General features: G+C 28.9%; 1 protein-coding gene across 2 annotated transcripts in view; it reads right to left on the bottom strand.

Moving 5' to 3' along the window:
* LOC142230075 (inactive dipeptidyl peptidase 10) overlaps positions 1–18745 on the bottom strand; it is a 616597-nt gene that overhangs the window by 10363 nt on the left and 587489 nt on the right. For both annotated transcript variants that reach the window (XM_075300703.1, XM_075300702.1), the window contains 6 exons: positions 11203–11317; positions 10843–10941; positions 8323–8417; positions 8110–8195; positions 2205–2653; positions 1894–2044 (listed from right to left, as the gene is read on the bottom strand). In XM_075300703.1, the coding sequence (XP_075156818.1) occupies positions 1894–2044; positions 2205–2653; positions 8110–8195; positions 8323–8417; positions 10843–10941; positions 11203–11317 (995 nt within the window). The remainder of the gene's footprint in view (positions 1–1893; positions 2045–2204; positions 2654–8109; positions 8196–8322; positions 8418–10842; positions 10942–11202; positions 11318–18745) is intronic.

Below are 18745 nucleotides of genomic sequence, written 5' to 3' on the forward strand. Positions count from 1 at the left end.
AGTTTAGTTCACTGGAGAATAAAAAATGCTCTCTTTGCAATACACACCAAGAAGAAAATCTTCTGCATTTCATGGTTATATGTCCAATACTCCGAGGGTTCAGATTCAGACATTTAGGAAAACCAATTTTAAGTCAAACAGAATTAATTTATATTTTGCATGGGGAGGTATTTGCTAGTTGGAATAATATAAGTTCATATGTTCAAGAGGCACTAAGGTATAGGACATTTCTTCTTAGTGAATTTGCATGAATTACTAACAAGTACACGCTGTATTTAAGACAAAAATGTTAAAATACATGGAAAAACAAGTAAGGAAAATCTAAAGAAGGGCGCGGCCGACTATATTATACCCTGTACCACTTTGTAGATCTAAATTTTCGATACCATATCACATCCGTCAAATGTGTTGGGGGCTATATATAAAGGTTTGTCCCAAATACATACATTCAAATATCACTCGATCTGGACAGAATTTGATAGACTTCTACAAAATCTATAGACTCAAAATTTAAGTCGGCTTATGCACTAGGGTGGAACACAATGTTAGTAAAAAAAAATATGGGAAACATTTAAATCTGAAGCAATTTTGAGGAAACTTCGCAAAAGTTTATTTATGATTTATAGCTCGGTATATATGTATTAGAAGTTAAGGAAAATTAGTCATTTTTACAACTTTTCGACTAAGCAGAGGCGATTTTACAAGGAAAATGTTGGTATTTTGACAATTTGTGTCGAAATCAGAAAAACATATATATGGGAGCTATATCTAAATCTGAACCGATTTCAACCAAATTTGGCACGCATAGCTACAATGCTATTTCTACTCTCTGTGCAAAATTACAACTAAATCGGAGTTCAAAATTGGCCTCTGTGGTCATATGAGTGTAAATCGGGCGAAAGCTGTATATGGGAGATATATCTAAATCTGAACCGATTTCAACCAAATTTGGCACGAATAGCTACAATGCTAATTCTACTGCCTGTGCAAAATTTCAACTAATTCGGAGCAAAAAAATTGGCCTCTGTGGTCATATGAGTGTAAATCGGGCGAAAGCTATATATGGGAGCTATATCTAAATCTGAACCGATTTAGCTGATATTTTGCAAGTTTTTCGAGACTCATAAAATATTCGGATGTACTGAATTTGAAGAACATCGGTTGATAAATACGCCAATTATGACCAGATCGGGGATAAATATATATTGCAGCTATATCTAAATCTGAACCGATTTCGATGATTTTTTGCACATATAGTTAGTGCTATAGAAGATTATATTTAGCCAACTTTGAGTAAGATCGGTTGATAAATAAAGGTTTTGGGGCCAAATTTGTGAAAATCGGGCGATACATATATATGAGAGCTATATCTAAATTCGAACCGATTTGGATGAAATTTTGCAGACTTGAAGGGCGATGGAAAAGATTACGTTTTGCCAAATTTGGTGACGATCCGTTTGAAAAAACGCGCAACGTGACCCCATTTGTCGAAATCGGGCGATACATATATATGGGAGCTATATCTAAATTTGATCCGATTTCTTTCAAATTCAATAGCGTTCGTCCTTGTGCCCAAAAAACTCTCTGTACCAAATTTCATCAAAATCGGTTAATAATTGCGACCGGAATCTTGTGAACAACAAATACATGGACAGACGGACGGACGGACGGACGGACACCAAGCGCTAGATCGACTCTGGAGGTGATTCTGAGTCGATCGGTATATATTTTATGGGGTCTAAAATCAATATTTCTGGTAGGCACATTTTTTGGCCGATCAAACTTATTATACCCTGACCACTATGTGGTTTAGGGTATAAAAAAAGCGTTTAAAGCAAAAACTTTGAAATGGTCCCTTACAAAAAGACTTTGTTAGTAATGTCATGTACTTACTTGTATTCACTAACTTCGCTATCATTAAATGTAAGATAAGCCAAGTAGAGAGCATCCGGTGAAAAGGCCATACTGCTACCTCGGCTATCCAATTCAGGAATATTCTCATACGTCCAGTCTGGTATGCCATTGTAGACAACGCCAGCTTGACCTAGAAATTGGAGAGAAATCAAAAACAAATGCACAAACGAATTCGAAGCACATCTATACACTCAAATAAAAAGTTGAGTTCCAGCCACAGAATTATACTAGGATACTCGATGGAATTCCTTAGATATTTAAAAATCATAATATTGTGAAGGATCCCTTACCATTATTCGTTATCCGACACACCAATTCCCCTTGAACCTTAGGCTTATAGTAGATATCATTCTCATGAACAAATGCTATTGCCTGATTCTGTGCCAGTGCTCGATTATTTTGTAACATCAGCTGTTGTTGGTTTTGTTGTTGTGCTTGTTGCTGTTGTTGCTGTAACTGAATTGGTGGTGGAGGTTTCACTAGATTTGCGGCTATATTCGCACCATTGGCTAAGCTACTCAACAGGATACTACTTGTAGGTGTTGGTGTGGGTGACGCAGACCCTGCCGATGGTGTAGAAGACGGCAGATTATTATCCATACCATTACCATTGACATTGGCCGGATGTAGGGGATTATAAGGTGCCCACAGAACATACTGAAGGCGTGGTGCTTCGGCAATATTTTCAGTTGGTCCCAATGGGAATACGTTTGCTGTTTGAACCTCATAAACATGATGTCTAAATGGGAGGGGAAAGAAAATAAAGAGAGGAAAAGAAAACAAAACAAAAGAAAAAAATATATGTATATATTTAGAAAAAAATGTTAATATTATTTAAGGTTTAACATAAATCTTTTTTTAAACATAATTCGATAAAATTTTCTTTATATAGAAAATTTCGTATTTCCATAAAATTTTGCTGTTCAATAGAAAATGTTGTTACAAATATGTCAAACTTTTTTCTATAGAAAATTTGAACACCATTTGATTTTTGTAGAACATTTTGTCAAATTTTTTCTCTACAAAATTTTGTCAAAATTTTATTTTTATAGAAAATTTTGTCAACGTTTTATTTTCTTTATTTCTGTAGAAAATTTTGTCAAAATTTTACTACTATAACAAATTTTGTAAAATTTTATTTCTATAGAATATTTTGTGAAGATTTTATTTCTACAGAAAATTTTGTCAAGATTTTATTTCTATAGAAAATTTTGTCAAAATTTTATTTCAATAGAAAATTTTGTCAAAATTTGTTTCTATAGAATATTTTGTCAAAATTTTATTTCTATAGAAAATTTTGTCAAAATTTTATTTCTATGGAAAATTTTGTGAAAATTGTATTTCTATAGAAATTTTTGACAAAATTTTATTTCTATAGAAAATGTTGTCAAAATTGTACTTCTATAGAAAATTTTGTCAAAAGTTTATTTCTATAAAAAAATTTGCCAAAATTTTATTTCTATAGAAAATTTTGTCAACGTTTTATTTCTAAAGAAAATTTTTTCTATAAAAAATGTTATAAAATTTTTATTTCTATAGAAAATTTGGTCAAAATTGTATTTCTATAGAAAATTTTGTCAAAATTTTATTTCTATGGAAATTTCGACAAACTTTTATATTTATAGAAAATTTTCTTAAAATTTTATTTCTATAGAAAATTTTTTCAAAATTGGATTACTATAGAAAATTTTGTCAAAATTGTATTTCTATAGAAAGTTGTATCAAAATTTTATTTCAATAGAAAATTTTGTCAAAATTTTATTTCTATAGAAAATGTTGTAAAATTTCATTTCTATAGAAAATTTTGTCAAAATTTTATTTCGATTAGAAATTTAGTCAAAATTTTATTCCTATTGAAAATTGTGTCAAAATTGTATTTCTATAGAAAATTTTGTCAAAAGTTTATTTTATAAAATTTTTTGTCAAAATTTTATTTCTATAGAAAATTTTGTCAACGTTTTATTTCTATAGAAAATTTTGTCAAAATTTTATTTCTATAGAAAATTCTGTTAAAATTTTATTTCTATAGAAAAATTTTGTAAAAATTTTATATGTATAGAAAATTTTGTTAAAATTTTATTTCTATAGAAATTTTGTCAAAATTTTATTTCTAAAGAAAATTCTGCCAAAATTTTATTTCTAAAGTAAAAATTTTTTATGTATAGAAAATTTTGTCAAAATTTTATTTCTATAGAAAAATTGTGTAAAAATTTTATTTCTATAGAAAATTTTGTCAAAATTTTATTTCTATTAAAAATTTTGCCAAAATTCTATTTCTATTGAAAATTGTGTCAAAAGAAAATTTTGAAAAATTTTATTTCTATAGAAAATTTTGTAAAATTTTTATTTCTATAGAAAATTTTGTCAAAATTTTATTTCTATAGAAATTTTTGTCAAAATTTTATTTCTATAGAAAATTTTGTCAAAATTTTATTCCTATAGAAAAATGTGTCAAAATTTTATTCCTATAGAAAATTTTGTCAAAATTTTATTCTTATAGAAAATTTTGTCAAAATTTTATTCCTATAGAAAATTTTGTCAAAATTTTATTCCTATAGAAAATTTTGTGAAAATTTTATTTCTTAAGAAAATTATTTCTATAAAAAATGTTGTAAAATTTTTATTTCTATAGAAAATTTTGTCAAAATTGTATTTCTATAGAAAATTTTGTCAAACTTTTATTTCTAAAGAAAATTTTGTCAAAATTTTATTTCTAAAGAAAATTTTGTCAAAATTTTATTTCTATAGAAAATCTTGTTAAAATTTTATTTCTATAGAAAATTTTGTAAAAATTTTATTTGTATAGAAAATTTTGTTAAAATTTTATTTCTATAGAAATTTTGTCAAAATTTTATTTCTAAAGAAAATTCTGCCAAAATTTTATTTCTAAAGAAAATTCTGCCAAAATTTTATTTCTAAAGTAAAAATTTTGCCAAAATTCTATTTCTATGGAGAATTTTGTCAAAATTGTATTTCCATAAAAAATTTTGCCAAATTCTATTTCAATTGAAAATTTTGTCAAAATTTTATTTCTATAGAAAATTTTGTAAAAATTTTATTTCTTTAGAAAATTGTGTCAAAATCTTATTTCTATAGAAAATTTTGTCAAAATATTATTCCAATAGACAATTTTGTGAAAATTTTATTTCTAAAGAAAATTATATCTATAAAAAATGTTGTAAAATAGAAAAAATAGAAAATTTTGTCAAAATTTTATTTCTATAAAAAATTTTGTCAACGTTTTATTTCTATAGAAAATTTTGTAAAAATTTTATTTCTATAGAAAATTTTCTTAAAATTGTATTTCTATAGAAAAATTTTGTAAAAATTTTATATGTATGGAAAATTTTGTTAAAATTTTATTTCTATAGAAATTTTGTCAAAATTTTATTTCTAAAGAAAATTCTGCAAAATTTTATTTCTAAAGTAAACATTTTATTTCTATAGAAAATTTTGCCAAAATTCTATTTCTATGGAGAATTTTGTCAAAATTTTATTTCTACAGAAAATTTTATCAAAATTTTATTCCTATAGAAAAATGTGTCAAAATTTTATTCCTATAGAAAATTTTGTCAAAATTTTATTCCTATAGAAAATTTTGTCAAAATTTTATTCCTATAGAAAATTTTGTGAAAATTTTATTTCTTAAGAAAATTATTTCTATAAAAAATGTTGTAAAATTTTTATTTCTATAGAAAATTTTGTCAAAATTGTATTTCTATAGAAAAGTTTGTCAAACTTTTATTTCTAAAGAAAATTTTGTCAAAATTTTATTTCTATAGAAAATCTTGTTAAAATTTTATTTCTATAGAAAATTTTGTAAAAATTTTATTTGTATAGAAAATTTTGTTAAAATTTTATTTCTATAGAAATTTTGTCAAAATTTTATTTCTAAAGAAAATTCTGCCAAAATTTTATTTCTAAAGAAAATTCTGCCAAAATTTTATTTCTAAAGTAAAAATTTTGCCAAAATTCTATTTCTATGGAGAATTTTGTCAAAATTGTATTTCTATAAAAAATTTTGCCAAATTCTATTTCAATTGAAAATTTTGTAAAAATTTTATTTCTATAGAAAATTTTGTAAAAATTTTATTTCTTTAGAAAATTGTGTCAAAATCTTATTTCTATAGAAAATTTTGTCAAAATATTATTCCAATAGACAATTTTGTGAAAATTTTGTTTCTAAAGAAAATTATATCTATAAAAAATGTTGTAAAATAGAAAAAATAGAAAATTTTGTCAAAATTTTATTTCTATAAAAAATTTTGCCAAATTCCATTTCAATTGAAAATTTTGTCAAAATTTTATTTTTATAGAAAATTTTGTAAAAATTTTATTTCTATAGAAAATTGTGTCAAAATCTTATTTCTATAGAAAATTTTGTCAAAATATTATTCCAATAGACAATTTTGTCAAAATTGTATTTCTATAGAAAATTTTGTCAAGAGTTTATTTTATAAAAATTTTTGTCAAAATTTTATTTCAATAGAAAATTTTGTCAACGTTTTATTTCTATAGAAAATTTTGTAAAAATTTTATTTCTATAGAAAATTTTCTTAAAATTGTATTTCTATAGAAAAATTTTGTAAAAATTTTATATGTATGGAAAATTTTGTTAAAATTTTATTTCTATAGAAATTTTGTCAAAATTTTATTTCTAAAGAAAATTCTGCCAAAATTTTATTTCTAACGTAAACATTTTATTTCTATAGAAAATTTTGCCAAAATTCTATTTCTATGGAGAATTTTGTCAAAATTTTATTTCTATAGAAAATTTTATCAAAATTTTATTTCTATAAAAAAAATTGCCAAAATTCTATTTCTATTGAAATTTTGTCAAAATTTTATTTCTATAGAAAATTTTGTCAAAATTTTATTTCTATAGAAAACTTTGTCAAAATTTTATTCCTATAGAAAATTTTGACAAAATTTTATTCCTATAGAAAATTTTGTAAAAATTTTATTCCTATAGAAAATTTTGTGAAAATTTTATTTCTTAAGAAAAGTAATTCGATAAAAAATTTTGTAAAATTTTTATTTCTATAGACAATTTTATCAAAATTTTATTTCTATAGAAAATTTTGTTAACGTTTTATTTCTATAGCAAATTTTGTCAAAATTTTATTTCTAAAGTAACAATTTTATATGTAAAGAAAATTTTGCCAAAATTCTACTTCTATGAAGAATTTTGTCAAAATTTTATTTCTATAGAAAATTTTGTAAAAATTTTATTTCTATAAAAAATTTTGACAGAATTCTATTTCTATTGAAAATTTTGTCAAAATTTTATTTTTTTTTACAAAATTTTATTTCTTTAGAAAATTTTGTCAAAATTTTATTTCTATGGAAAATTTATTCAAAATTTTATTTCAATAGAAAATTTTGTCAAAATTTTATTACTTTAAAACAAAAATTTATTTCTATAGCAAATTTTCTCAAAATTTTATTTTTATAGAAATTTTTGTAAAAATTTTATTTCTATAAAAATTTGAACAAAACTTTATCCCTATATAATATTTTGTCAAAATTTTATTTCTATAGAAAATTGTGTCAAAATTTTATTTCTTTAGAAAATTTTGTCAAATTTTTATTTCTATACAAAATTTTGTAAAAATTTTTTTTCTATGGAAAATTGTAGCGATCTTTCCTAATGTTTACATAGCCTGGAGTCAACTTCTTTCAGCTATTAGTTGCTGTTCTTTTTTAACCACAAACACTTGGGGGTAATTTTGAGTTAAGAACATTTCATTTTGTGGTCTTGGAACATTTTAATTAACATCCCACCCAAAACGGGTTCTGGATATTGTTTTCTAATCACATCATAAAGAGATGACGTACAGGTGGGTTAGAATTTGGCATGATGTCAAGATCAAAAACATCATTTTGCATTTTATGTTGATAGCCACAAGGCATAGCAAGAAGTAAAAAGCAATTAAAAAGAGTACCCAAATCGAAACGAAAGACTATTTTGCCAATCCATATGAGGTGGTCGAAATGGACAAATTATTCAAGAGTGTAATAGGCTATCCAAAAAGCAGAATTGTTTAGATTAACGTAAACAATTGGGGGAAAACAAACTTTAGAGAAAGACAAAAAATGACGAATGGACGAATGGCTAAACATTTGTATATGGTCATTGGTATTTGCTTCATTGATTATTTTGGCATCTGGTATTTGTTCTCTAGATAAACTTACCTTGATCCCTCCGCACTACCATCGGATTGCAGCAAAACGTATTTTAAGTCTGGTGCTACTAAAAATGATTCAGCATTCAATTGCCTCTGTAACATGAAGACGAGAACAAAAACAGACAGAAAATGAATTTTTGTTTTAAATAAATATTTGAACTAAAATTTCTTAATTCTTTTTTTTTGTTATTTGTTATAGCAGAGCATCTATGATACTTACAAATGAAGAGTTGGTCATTAAAACACGTGTTGTATAGTTTTCTAAGTTTAATATAGATAGACCACCAGTGGGATCTCGAAATACTAAGTCATTGTCTGTAAGGATAGCATGGAGAGAGCGAGATATAGGAAAATATTAATAAAATTGCTAAAATATGGTTATAGTTGTAATTTCTTATAAAATATATTGAGCAAACGGATATAAATGCAATTTTTAGATTTTAACATCAAATAATTTTCGTAATGCATTGCAGTTGAAATTTTGTTAATTTTATTTATTCTAAAACGTTTGTCTATTTTTATTATAATTTATATAGGTTTAATAAATTTCCAACAATTACGAATTCAAATCAAATCAAAATCAAATTTTACCCCGAATTTCAATGGCGGGAGTGTATTATTTGAAACCTAACCTAACCTATGGCTACAATATTCTTGGAATACAGTGAAACCTCTCAAATGCGGACACTCTGAAGACCACACACCTGTGCCAAAAGTGGACAATAGGTTAGGTTAGGTTATGTGGCAGCCCGATGTATCAGGCTCACTTAGACTATTCAGTCCATTGTGATACCACTGTGGTGGACAATGGTCCTGAGACAATTATTTTGTTGTCTGTTGTAATTCAAACACTGTCCATTGACCTATATAGGACTTATTGTCATCAATACACAAATATCACTGTATGTTAGTCATTAACGTGTAGGAAACGTAGACAGTCAAGTATGTTTATGTATAGACCAGTGCGTAATGTATACACAAGCTAATTTAAAGAAACTTCCTTTAACGAAAACTTTAGTTGCAATCGTCTTAGTAAAGAACCCAGCAAAAAAAAGAGCTTCCAAAAAAGTAGTTTGGATCTCCAATCTGTGATCCGGAAGTAGTGCAAACTTGGATCATCTCCAATGAATTTTACATGGGCTTGTCATAGGACGGAAGTACTCCCTTTATGGATCCTTTGCATTGCTTTAGAAGTTGTGCCCTGGAAGTTATTTGAATGAAGAAATTTAAAAAGCGAAAAAATGTTTTTTCAACCAATTTCACTTTTTTTCATCAATATGTTTTATTACACAATTATTTTCCTATTATCTAATTTTAACAATTTGAAAAACTTTTTCGCTCCGACCAGAACGCCTTTGCACACTCAGCCACAAACGCCATTGAACATAAAGCGTCGAAAGGTCAATTCAACTGTTTGTGATATGATCGTAATACGACACCAAGGAATAACATTCTAATTGCTTCTCGAGATGTTCTTTATTTGTATGAATGAAAAAGTAAGAAACGCAGGTTCAAATCTCACCAGCGGCAATTTTTTTTATCAAATATTTTTCTAAAAAATTATTTTTTTATGTCATGCATCGTTTTTATTTTTTATTTTTGGCATATATTTTCGTATAAATATATTTTTTCCATTAAAAATCAACAAAAAATTAAAAATTCTCGTAATTTGCAAAACCTTCTCAAAAGAACTTCCATGGAAGCGAAAAAAGTCAAACTGCACAGGTTCAAATCCCAGCGGGGATGAAATTTATTTTTTTTACTTTTTTATCAATATCTATTTTTTTTAGTTTTTTATTAGTTTTCTATTTTTTTTGTAAAATTTAATTATACAAAATTTGCACTTAAAATAGCCTGATTTCGTTCTTTCTAATACTTGTCCACAAGGACTGCATCGGAAGTAGAAAAAAATCATTGGGGGATCCCAAGATGAAGAAATGTTTGTTGCACTTGTCCAAAAGGACTGCATCGGAAGAGGAAACAAATTATTGGGGTATCCAACGGTGCGCTTTAGAAGAAATGTTTGTGGACTTGTTCAAAAGGGCTGAATCGGAAGTTAAAAAACTCGATGGGGGATTCTGGGATGGGCTTTAAAAGAAATGTTTGTGGAACAACTTCCATTTTTTTTGCTGGGAACTTGATGTAAAAAATCGGCTACGGTTTTACAATAACCAGGTGTTTATATACGCTAAAAATAACTAGAAGTTAAAATGAAGAGCTGCAAAAAACTCTAACGAAAGAAAAAGTTTTGCAATACGAGTACACCTGTTACAGACGTTTTAGGACTAATATTGTAGTAGGTAGAGTGAAGTCACTATGGACTGCCACTATACCTACCTAAGCTTTAGTAGGAGAAACATACAACAGCAATATCTAATGCAGGAAATTTATTTTTTATTCTAATCTGTGCTTAAAGCATAAGGACTTCTGCGATTGATTGTTCGCAAGAGAAGGAACAGTCCAGTACTTATTAAGTTAGAGGTCACAGCGCTATTGAGAATTGACACAATCTGTAGATGCTAACTGGATACAGATGTTAAGAGTTTTTGAAGTAACCATAATGCTTGAGCAGAAGTGAATAATAGGGTGAAGTCAAGGATAGACGTTATCACCATAGCACTTAAAAATTCTAATCAAATCATCTTCCAATTCTCTTAGATGATATTAATAATCGAAACCATACATTTTGATTGATTAGTAACCATAAAATGAATTAGAATGACTTATTTCATATACTCACCACTATGCCATGAACCATTAAATGGTTTCCATTGAAAGCGTTTACTTAAAATATCACTTAATGTTAATCTAACGCCACGTAAGCGTAAAGCTTCATCCTCTGGTATATCCATCATGAAATCCATTAATCCATAACAAAGTAAAATAGACCAACACCAGAACCACCAGCATTAACATCATCATCATCCCATCAGAGGAAAGATATTGAAAAAGCACGAAAAAGAAAAAAATAAGAAACATCCATATAAAAAGATACATTAGACTTCATTGTCCTTGAGTTGAATAAAATTCAGCGTTATCAAATGATTTGGAAAATTTCCAATTCACACACACACACACACGTACACAAGTACATACATACCTGGTGATAGTAAAAATATGGAAAATATGATTAGACTGAAGACGGCTGCTATAACCAGCAGGGCTATAAATATGCCACGCCAATTTCGTCTTTCCGGTGATATGGCCACCAATTCCTGTGAAAGACAGAACAAAATAAAGATGAAAGAAAAAGTTTTAGTTAAAAATATCCAAATCCATTAGATTAAATGAAACATTGCCTTTAAAAAGTAGAAGCTTCCAAAATCAAATATGGAAAGCAAGGTCATAAGATGGGAATAAGATATAACATATGTACAGCCAAAGAAGTACATTGTCATCATGTCAGATTGTAACAGTTATTCTGATGAAAGATTAATGTGTTCTTGTGTATATGTATGTGCTTATACTGGTGATTTGATTAGCTGTCAAATCTTTTAACATTTATTGTTTCGACATGAATGATCAAGGTTATGGTTTAGCATGTTCGTCTGTTAGTCTCCCTAATACAAATGTTGTGTTATCATGTCCTTGGAGAGCATCTAAGTTCATTACCTATTGGTGTTTGTATGAAAAATCCTTGAGAGGTTATTTGATAAACCATTCAATGTGGGTAACTCGATTTTGTTTATATAGTAAAGAATGGTTCATGGCCTTTTTGTTTGATTGAATGACTTCTTCTTTGACCAGTAAATGTAAATATTCGAAGAGTATCCGTATATGTAGCATAGCACCCAAAGCCAGGAATGAGAGAGTATATTTAGATACTTTCTCATTCCTGGTAAATTAGTGGTATTCAGTAGATTTAAGAGACATCAAATTTTTATAAAAATATAGTCGACTCAGATATCACTTTCCCTCAAAATTTTCAAAATTTTATATCTATAGAAAATGTTGTCAAAATTTTATTTCTATGGAAATTTTGTCAAAATTTTATTTTTATGGAAATTTTGACAAACTTCTATTTCTATAGAAAATTTTGTCAAAATTTTATATTTATAGAAAATGTTGTCAAAATTTTATTTCTATAGAAAATGTTGTCAAAATTTTATTTCTATAGAAGATTTAGTCAACATTTTATTTCTATAGAAAATTTTGTCAAAATTTTATATCTATAGAAAATTTCGTCAACATTTTATTTCTATAGAAAATTTTGTCAATATTTGATTTCTATAGAAAATTTTGTCAAAATTTTATTTTTATGGAAATTTTGACAAACTTCTATTTCTATAGAAAATTTTGTCAAAATTATTTTCTATGGAAATTTTGTCAAAATTTTATTTCTATGGAAATTTTGACAAATCTTTATTTCTATAGAAAATTTTGCCAACATTTTATATTTATAGAAAATGTTGTCAACATTTTATTTCTATAGAAAATTTTGTCAAAATTTTATTTCTATAGAAGATTTTGTCAAACTTTTATTTCTGTAAAAAATATGGTCGAAATTTTATTTCTACAGAAAATTTTGACAAAATTTTATTTCGATAGAAAATTTTGTCAAAATTTTATTTCTAAAGAAAATTTTGTCAAAATTGTGTTTCTATAGAAAATTTTGTCAGAATTGTATTTCTATAGAAAATTTTGTCAATATTTTTTTTCTATAGAAAATTTTGTCAACATTTTATTTCTATAAAAAATTTTGTCAAAATTTTATTTCTAGAGAAATTTTATTTCTATAGAAAATAGAAGAGTTTGTCAAAATTTGATTTCTATAAAAAAATGTTCTCAAAATTTTATTTCTATAGAAAAGTTTGCCAATATTTGATTTCTATAGAAAATTTTGTCAAAATTTTATTTCTATAGAAAATTTTGTCAAAATTTTATTTCTATGGAAATTTTGACAAACTTTTATTTCTATAGAAAATTTTGTCAAAATTTTATGTCTATAGAAAATGTTGTCAAAAGTGTATTTCTATAGAAAATTTTGTCAAACTGAATTATTTACGTATTTAATAGGCCTTTTTATACCCTGCGCCACACTGTGGAACAGGGTATTATAAGTTAGTGCATATGTTTGTAACACTCAGAAGGAGACGAGATAGACACATGGTGTCTTTGGCAATAACGCTCAGGGTGGGTCCCTGAGTCGATATAACCATGTCCGTCCGTCCGTCTGTCTGTAAACACATTTTTTTGATCAAAGTCTAGGTCGCAATTTAAGTCCAATCGCCTTCAAATTTGACACATGTTCCTAATTTGGGTCAGAATAGAACCCTATTGATTTTGGAAGAAATCGGTTCAGATTTAGATATAGCTCCCATATATATCTTTCGCCCGATATGGACTTTTATGGCCCCAGAAGCCAGTTTTTTGGCCGAATTTGGTTGAAATTTTGCACTAGGAGTACAATTAGTAGTATAGACAAGTGTGCAAACTTTTATTGAAATCAGTTCAGATTTAGATATAGCTCCCATATATATCATTCGCCCGATATGGACTAATATGGTCCTAAAAGCCAGAGTTTTGGCCCAATTTGGTTGAAATTTTGCACAGGGAGTAGATTTAGCATTGTAGCTATGCGTGCCAAATTTGGTTGAAATCGATTCAGATTTAGATATAGCTCCCATATATATCTTTCGCCCGATATGTACTAATATGGTCCTAGAAGCCAGAGTTTTGGCCCAATTTGTTTGAAATTTTGCACAGGGAGTAGAATTAGAATTGTAGCTATGCGTGTCAAATTTGGTTGAAATCGGTTCAGATTTATATATAGCTCCCATATATAGCTTTCGCCCGATTTACACTAATATGACCACAGAGGCCAATTTTTTGCTCCGATTTAGTTGAAATTTTGCACAGGGAGTAGAATTAGCATTGTAGCTATGCCTGCCAAATTTGGTTGAAATCCGTTCAGATTTAGATATAGCTCCAATATATAGCTTTCGGCCGATTTACACTCATATGACCACAGAGGCCAATATTTTGCTCCGATTTAGTTGAAATTTTGCACAGGGAGTAGATTTAGAATTGTAGCTATGCGTCCCAAATTTGATTGAAATCGGTTCAGATTTATATATAGCTCCCATATATAGCTTTCGCCCGATTTACACTCATATGACCACAGACGCCAATTTTTTGCTCCGATTTAGTTGAAATTTTGCACAGGGAGTAGAATTAGCATTGTAGCTATGCGTGCCAAATTTGGTTGAAATCGGTTCAGATTTAGATATAGCTCCCATATATATGTTTTTCTGATTTCGACAAAAATGGTCAAAATACCAACATTTTCCTTGTAAAATCGCCACTGCTTAGTCGAAAAGTTGTAAAAATGACTATAATTTTCCTAAACTTCTAATACATATATATCGAGCGATACATCATAAATAAACTTTTGCAAAAATTCCTTAAAATTGCTTCAAATTTAAATGTTTCCCATATTTTTTTACTAAAATTGTGTTCCACCCTAGTACATTAGCCGACTTAAATTTTGAGTCTATAGATTTTGTAGAAGTCTATCAAATTCTGTCCAGATCGAGTGATATTTAAATGTATGTATTTGGGACAAACCTTTATATATAGCCCCCAACACATTTGACGGATGTGATATGGTATCGAAAATTTAGATCTACAAAGTGGTTCAGGGTATAATATAGTCGGCCCCGCCCGACTTTAGACTTTCCTTACTTGTTTTGTTTAATATATACCCCGTATGGACTAATTTACAATTGAGAACACGGTGTTAAGAAGTTTTAAGATACCTTGCTATCGGCTAGTGATACCGCATCCCAAGTAATTCGATTGTGGATGACAGTCTTTAGTACAAGTTTCTATGCATGGTGAAAGGTACATAATATTCGGCCTGGCCGAACTTACGGCCGTATATACTTGTTAATATTGATTCCGAACCAAAAAAGGCAAGTAATTCTTATCATTACAAAAACATTTTTTTCGGTGTAGTAGAGTAAATACTTTGAACTAACACATTCAGAAAAACAAATTGTCTCAACCAGAAAAAAAAATCACGTGCCTGTGAAAAATATTTGATTAAATTGTTCAGTGAATGAACTTTTGCAACTGAAGACAAATCTCTTTTTCTTTTTCAAAAATTCCTAAAAAAAATATATAAACATTTGTTTATATTCATAAAAATGATCCAATAAAAGAAAAAAACAAAACATCATAAATACAAATATGATATTCATCAGCCATTTACTCACTCATTCATTCATTCAATTCATTTGTGTTATTATTTACATTCTGAAGAATGATGTCGAAAACAAGAAGAACCAGTGAAGTGAAAAGGGTTCATGTTCGCTGTTGATTGATGTCTTGTTCATGCTGAATGGTCTTTAGAAATTTAGACAAGCCAATATAAACATGCGTAAATATTTATTTTGTTAAGAGAAGAAAAAAGCTTGAGTGGCATATTAAAGGGGTACTAGGCACTGAGTGTAAGTTATGGATTAGACACGGGATGCTATTGAGTGAAACAATCATTGATTTGTATTCCGTATTAGTTATCAATAAGACGAGTACACTCACCAAAAAAATTTTACTTTACATTAAAGATTATAACCTACTTTTAAGGATTTTTGACATTGATTCAGAGCCAAAGATGCGGCTTCTTTAAAATATAGACATTTTTTGGGAAACTATTTGTTTTTAAACCTAGACTCTATAATATTAATATTAGGATACAGATCTCATTTATAGAATTTTATTCTCGTTTTGCGTTATATTAGCAAAGCTATTCATGTACGAATAAATTTCAGTTTAAAAAATCCCAATTATAACAAATACTTCAAAAAATGTGTTTTTCTTAATTCCAAAAGAACATTAAACCAAACCAAAGATGCAAAATCTTCAAAATAGCCTTAGCCTATATTTGAAGCGTTTTTACCTTAAATCATTCATCATTCAGTATATCAGATAATTTAAGGAAACTTTATTTAAATCAAAACAGTTTTTCTTTACAATAAGGAGATTTTGCTATTTGCTCAAAAGCTAACGACGTTAACGGAGGGACGCAAATTTTCAAGATTCGTATTTTAAATTAATAGAACACAATTTTTAAAGCAAAGATAATGAACTTTCAAGAAATTGAGATTACATAATTTTTCATATTAGGTCAATGGTTTTTTAGGGGAGCCACCGTGGTGCAATGGTTAGCATGCCCGCTTTACATACACAAAGTCGTGAGTTCGATTCCTGCTTCGACCGAACACCAAAAAGTTTTTCAGCGGTGGATTATCCCACCTCAGTAATGCTTGTGACATTTCTGAGTGTTTCAAAGCTTCTCTACACTGAAAAAAAGCATGCCCGGTTCCAAAGATTTTGTCTTTAATTTAACAATTTTGGTATTGATTCCGAGCTCAAGAAGATACTTTTAAGACACAATTCTCTTTTAAATTTGGGTTTTGTGTACTTGCTTCTAGGAAGCAAATTTTAATTTTTTTTGCAGCATTTTTTCTTCATACGCCATCAAAGTCCTTTAATAAGAGTTAACGACAACTTTATTTTCCAAATTCAGACTCGACTTCCAGTAGAATTTATGCTATGTTTCAAGTAACAAACGTCTTTAAAATAAAGTGTTGAAAAACATGTCCTATTTTTGAACGATTTTTTGCTTTGTAGACAAGATGCAAAAAGACAACAAAATTAAAGACAATCTCATTAATTTTAAAGAATTTTTGTGAACTATTAAGGTCAGGTTGACCGTACCCCAAAATTTTTTTCTTTCATTTTATCATACCCAGTTTTAAGTCAAATCACTTAATTATAAGAACAATACGACTTCAGTGAAAAGTTTATCGACTTTTGGACAAGGAAAAAAGCTTTATATTAGAGAAATACGTCTTCTATGCTAAGCAAAATTTGCTTAGCATAGACACGACAATATTTTTTTCAGTGTAAATTGTTTCACTGCAGTATGGAACGCCGTTCGGACTCGGCTAAATATAAAAAGGAGGTCCTTGTCATTGAGCTTAATATGGAATCGGGCAGCACTCAGTGATAAGAGACCAATGTGGTATCACAATCAGAGATGGTCTGTATCAAACTGTTTTAGGTTTGCGACAGTCGCAAAGTTGTAAACGTCGTAAACGTCACATACGCGTCGTAAATGTAGAAAAAGTAACAAAAGTCGCAAGCTGAAAATACTTTAGTCGCGTCAGCTAGGCAGCGAATTCGATGATATCCAAGACGATGGTATGTGCGAAGAAGTTTCAATTCTTAGGAATGTTCACAATTTTCGGTTTTAGTCCCCACATTTTCCCTATTGCCTTTTGCACGAGTTCAGGGTAACCGTGGATTTTCTCGTCCTTTCTTAGCTTTAAGTTCAGTCTCCACACTCACCAATGGGAATTTCGATACCACCTAAGAAAATAGGCTTGATCATGGGAAAACTTTCACAAATTTCGGCAGAAACTCACAGCGAATGCTGTCACACTAAATTAAAAAATGTTCAGGATTTCTTCTATTCAAAATTTGGTTTTCTACAGCAGGTTTACGACTTTTGCGACATACGTATTATACCGTCGCAAATGTATGTCGCAAAAGTCACAGTTTGTGACAGGCCAACCCTGATCACAATGGACTGAATAGCCTAAGTTTTTATACCCTCCACCATAGGATGGGGGGTATATTAACTTTGTCATTCCGTTTGTAACACATCGAAATATTCCTCTAAGATCCCATAAAGTATATATCTTCTGGGTCGTGGTGAATTTCTGAGTCGATCTGAGCATGTCCGTCCGTCTGTTGAAATCACGCTAACTTCCGAACGAAACAAGATATCGACTTGAAACTTGGCAAATGTAGTTGTTATTGATGTAGGTCGGATGGTAATGCAAATGGGCTACATCGGTCCACATTTTCGTATAGGCCCCATATAAACGGACCCCCAAATTTTGGTTACGGATCCTCTAAGAGAAGCAAATTTCATCCGATCCGGCTGAAATTTGGTACATGGTGTTAGTATATGGTCTCTAACAACCATGCAAAAATTGTTCCACATCGGCCCATAATTATATATAGCCCCCATATAAACCGATTCCCCGATTTGACTCCGGAGCCTCTTGGAAGACCAAAATTCATCTGATTCAGTTGAAATTTGGTACGTGGTGTTAATATATGGCCTCAAACACCCATGCAAAAATTGGTCGAAATCGGTCCATAATTATATATAGGCCCCATATAAATCGATCCCCCGATTTGGCTTGCGGAGCCTCTAAGAGAAGCAAATTTCATCCGATCCGTCTAAAATTTGGTACATGGTGTTAGTATATGGTCTCTAACAACCATGCGAAAATTGTTCCACATCGGTCCATGATTATATATAGCTCCACATAAACCGATCGCCAGATTTGACTTCCGGAGCCTCTTGGAAGACCAAAATTCATCTGATTCAGTTGATATTTGCTAAGTGGTGTTAATAAATGGCCTCAAAAACCCATGCAACAATTGGTCGAAATCGGTCCATAATTATGTATAGCCCCCATATAAACCGATCCCCAAATTTCATCGGATTCGGTTGAAATTTGGTACGTGATGTTAGTATATGGTATCCAACAACCATGCATGAATTGGTTCATATCAGTCCATAATTATATATAGCCCCCATATAAACCGATCCCCAGATTTGA

The sequence above is a fragment of the Haematobia irritans genome, chromosome 3 (assembly GCF_050003625.1).
Source record: "Haematobia irritans isolate KBUSLIRL chromosome 3, ASM5000362v1, whole genome shotgun sequence".
NCBI lineage: Eukaryota > Metazoa > Arthropoda > Insecta > Diptera > Muscidae > Haematobia > Haematobia irritans.